This window comes from Camelina sativa, chromosome 13, assembly GCF_000633955.1.
Source record: "Camelina sativa cultivar DH55 chromosome 13, Cs, whole genome shotgun sequence".
NCBI lineage: Eukaryota > Viridiplantae > Streptophyta > Magnoliopsida > Brassicales > Brassicaceae > Camelina > Camelina sativa.
In genome coordinates, this window is record NC_025697.1 from 15,453,527 (window position 1) to 15,457,814 (window position 4,288).

Below are 4,288 nucleotides of genomic sequence, written 5' to 3' on the forward strand. Positions count from 1 at the left end.
TCACTAATATATCTCTACCAATTTAATCTACTTAATTTTCTAACTCTATTCATTAAGTCTGCCAAAATTTATATAACTCTATTGGAAAAAATATGTTTATCGTTAAATAGATTATTTGAACGGGAATTTTTCCCTCTAAAAACTTTGAACAATTGTAGAACAAACACAGATGTGGTATCACTTTTTAATGGCATATTTGTTATTTATTTTTTCCTAACACACCTTATAAAGAGTTCATATGTCATTAAAATTTTCTAAAAAAAAAATGAGTTCTAGTTATTTTTAAGCTTTACTAACCTATTAGAATAAAGTTTCCTAATAAAAAATAACATAAAAACTTGAAAACATGTTATGTTACAAAAAAAAAAAAATCTTTAAAACATCGTATAGAAACCTAGCGAAGCTTTTGACCAATATTAAATTCAGGAAACTCCACAAAAAAAATAAAAGGAAGCAAAACAGCCATTAAAATGGCTCCACCAGTGATCTTCTACAACATAGTGAAAATCATTTTCAGTACTCCACGTAAACTAAGCCGTTGATAGATAAAACAAGTGGGAATCCAACGGTAAGAAAAGACCCCCCCAAAAAAAAAAAAAAAAAACTGGAAACAACAAAAACGTAAGAAGGACAAGCCAACAAAATACATCTCTTCTTCAATCTTATGGTTTAGGGGGAAAAACAAAAAGAAGAAGAAGATCTTTTTTTTTATATTTGGGAAAATCGAGAAAACAAATACTAAAAAAACGTTAAAAAGTCATTAATTCACTCATCATCATCAGGGCCCTTGTGTTCTCTGAGTCAGGTAAGATTCTTTTCGGCGATTCGATTTACTTTTTAGTTTTGGTCTTTGATTTGGGTTTTCTCATTCTTAATCTGGGTTTTAGTCTAAACTTTGAATTAAGGACTGGATTAGGTGGGTTTGATTTTTGTGTTTTTTGATTACAAAATTCACTGCTTTGGAAACAATCTGAGTAAACTAGTTTCTCTAATCGTTATTTTATCAATCTCTCACTTTCTTCGTGATTTTGAAATGATGTGATGAGTAAAGTTATCAAATTTACCAATTTTTTTTGTTTGTGGATTTTTTCATGGTTGACTTTGTTATTACCTAAAGAAGAGAAGGTCTATGTTAAAACCCAGATATTAGTTTTTTTTTTTTTTTGGAATTTGATTCTGAGTTTGTTTCAGTAATTGAAAGATTCGCCATAGTGTGAACTTTTGTTTTAGAGGTTTTTTTTTTCAATATTGATGGAGTTATTTATGTTCATGGTGGCTTCTTCTTTTACACGTCTCTATGGCTTCATCAAAAGCCATATTTAACTTTGCCAAAGTGGACGTAAATTTCATTCCTTGAGTATTGATTCCATATCTTATGTAATGTCCTTTCACTATCCTTATGTAGATGTTCTCCAATCCATGTTCATTCGTTATTGCTCTATAGCTGAAACAGGTTTTAAGTTTCAGGTTTAAAAAGAACACATCTTTTTTTATCTCTTCGTTTTGTTGTATTTGTTGATGATTAAAGGAGAATTCTTTGAAAAAGGGGTAGAGAAAATGAGGAAGAGAAGCGGCTGAAAGCTAAGAGTTTGTGATCTAAATAAAGCAAAACAAAAAAGTTTGGAATATTCTTAAGAGATTTTTTTTTTGACTGGGGAAAAAGATAGTATCCGAATTAATGGAAAGGGAATTGATTCAATGGTTCATCTCCTCTTGTATAAAGTTATATTCTGTATATAAACATGCTTATTGTGAGTCTCATATCTCGTTGTTATTCGTGCGTCAAAGTTTCCTTCATTGCAAAGCTATATTTGCCTTGTGAGTTAGGATACTATGACTCTGGCTAATGATTTCGGATATTCAACCACTATGTCTTCATCTTTTTCAGCTCTTCATCCTACTGTAGAAGACAGATACCGCAAGTTTCCTAACTCTTTCTGGGTATCAGGGCAGGAACTGATGAATAACCCTGTACCCTGTCAGTCAGTGTCTGGCGGCAATTCTGGAGGGTATTTGTTTTCTTCTTCCTCCGGATTCTGCAATGTTTCAGCAGTGTCACCTCATGGAAGGAATTCGCAAACCCAGCCACCTGTTTCCACCGTGCCAAGAGACAGATTGGCTATGCAGGATTGCACTTTGGAAGCACAATCCTCCTCACTGATCAATCATCATCAGCCTCAAGAGTTCACAGATCCACTTCAGGAGTTCTTTGATTTCTCTGATCATGTTCCTGTTCAACATCTACAAGCAGAGGAAAGCGGTGTAAGGGTGGACTCATCCGTGGAACTCCACAAGAAAAGCGAATGGCAAGATTGGGCAGATCAGCTGATTTCTGTTGATGATGGTTCAGAGCCAAACTGGTCTGATTTTCTTGGAGATCCACGTTCCCACAATCAAAATTCAGAGGTTCACAATCTGTAGCCATATATGATCTCTATGTTTGTCCGTATGTCATTTAATCAGTGTTTTGCATAATTTGTAACAGATACCGATGCCATTTTCTGATGTACCAAGGCAAGAGATAAAAGCTAACCAGCAGCATCAGATGGTTTTGTCTGAGGAGCAGCTTATTGGGAGAAACGCATCATCTAGCGTAGCAACATCTAAACAACGCATGCGTTGGACACCAGAACTTCACGAGTCATTCGTTGAAGCTGTTAATCAGCTCGGTGGTAGTGACCGTGCGTATGCTTTCTTCTTCTCTCGTTCCTGAAAATAGTTAGCTCAAGGCCGTTCAACTGGAAACAGTGGAACTTACTCTTCTCCTGACTTTTATAATTTTCACCGTAGGAGCCACCCCTAAGGCTGTTTTGAAGCTCTTGAATAACCCTGTCTTGACCATTTATCATGTAAAAAGCCATTTGCAGGTTTGTTCTTACCCATATGTTTTTTAATTTATGCATCTCATGCTTTTTCTCTTCTAACCTTAGCCCATTCTGATTTTTTGTATCATCTTTATGTTCTACAGAAATACAGAACGGCAAGGTATAAACCAGAGACTTCAGAAGTTACAGGTAAGGACTTCATATACTTTAACATAGTATTTGTGGACTTCTGCTGAGCTATAAACCACATAGGCCACTAAAAAGTTGGTCACTCTCTAGAAAATCCTAAAAGTCTCGATGGCAAACAAACACCTTACAAAGGGGCACATATCTTTGTATAAATTTTTTCTTTTTCTTTCACAGGAGAACCTCAAGAGAAGAAGTTGACATCTATGGAAGATATCAAATCTCTTGACATGAAAACGTAAGAAATTTCAGTTTCCTGACTGCAGAACAAACCAGGAATTTTTCTTCATACTGTTTAGAATTTTAATCCTAATAGGGTTAAATAGTTATTACGTGTTAGTTTACTTTGTTACTATTTCTTTTCCAGGAGCGTTGAGATTACACAAGCCCTAAGGTTACAAATGGAAGTTCAGAAACGTCTTCATGAGCAGCTCGAGGTAACTGCTAAAAGAACTCTTCTGTGCCTTATTTCTAGCGTTGGAAGAGAAGTCGTCGTAGAGATTATGAATATTGTCTGATGCTGTGTACTTTATATGCCAGATCCAACGGACGCTGCAGTTACAGATTGAAAAACAGGGTCGATACCTACAGATGATGTTTGAGAAACAACAAAAGATACAAGAGAACAAGAGCTCTTGCTCAGAAGCATCACCTAAGCAATGCAACGACACATCTGCAGAAGTCGAATTCGGTCTTGACACACGAACAGTGGAACAAGCTGAATCTCCTTCAGCATCAAGGAAACGGGTCAGAGAAGATTAAAACACTTTTAAGGTTGGCTGAAACATGTTTATTGGGAATTAATTGTGGAAACCCAAAGATGCAACAAGTCCAGTTTTGTTGAAAGAATGTCTTTTCCTAAGCTCATTGTTGGTCAGTTTAGAAAAAGTTGCTTTGGCCCTGCAACACTAACTGGGATNAACAAACCAGGAATTTTTCTTCATACTGTTTAGAATTTTAATCCTAATAGGGTTAAATAGTTATTACGTGTTAGTTTACTTTGTTACTATTTCTTTTCCAGGAGCGTTGAGATTACACAAGCCCTAAGGTTACAAATGGAAGTTCAGAAACGTCTTCATGAGCAGCTCGAGGTAACTGCTAAAAGAACTCTTCTGTGCCTTATTTCTAGCGTTGGAAGAGAAGTCGTCGTAGAGATTATGAATATTGTCTGATGCTGTGTACTTTATATGCCAGATCCAACGGACGCTGCAGTTACAGATTGAAAAACAGGGCCGATACCTACAGATGATGTTTGAGAAACAACAAAAGATACAAGA

General features: G+C 35.8%; 1 protein-coding gene and 1 long non-coding RNA gene across 5 annotated transcripts in view; both read left to right on the forward strand.

Annotated features, from left to right (window-relative positions):
* LOC104736837 (protein PHR1-LIKE 1) overlaps positions 707-4,288 on the forward strand; it is a 5,151-nt gene continuing 1,569 nt past the window's right edge. The window contains exons 1-8 of one of the 4 annotated variants that reach the window (XM_010456900.1): positions 707-805; positions 1,889-2,406; positions 2,486-2,681; positions 2,791-2,867; positions 2,969-3,014; positions 3,189-3,249; positions 3,379-3,448; positions 3,552-3,873. In XM_010456900.1, coding sequence (XP_010455202.1) covers positions 1,960-2,406; positions 2,486-2,681; positions 2,791-2,867; positions 2,969-3,014; positions 3,189-3,249; positions 3,379-3,448; positions 3,552-3,773 — 1,119 coding nt within the window. In that variant the 5' untranslated portion in view covers positions 707-805; positions 1,889-1,959 and the 3' untranslated portion in view covers positions 3,774-3,873. The other 3 variants (XM_010456901.2, XM_010456899.2, XM_010456898.2) reach the window with 3 other exon arrangements.
* On the forward strand, positions 3,941-4,288 carry LOC104736836. Its single transcript, XR_759632.2, has 2 exons — positions 3,941-4,102; positions 4,206-4,288. It is a non-coding gene; the product is annotated as an uncharacterized LOC104736836 (long non-coding RNA).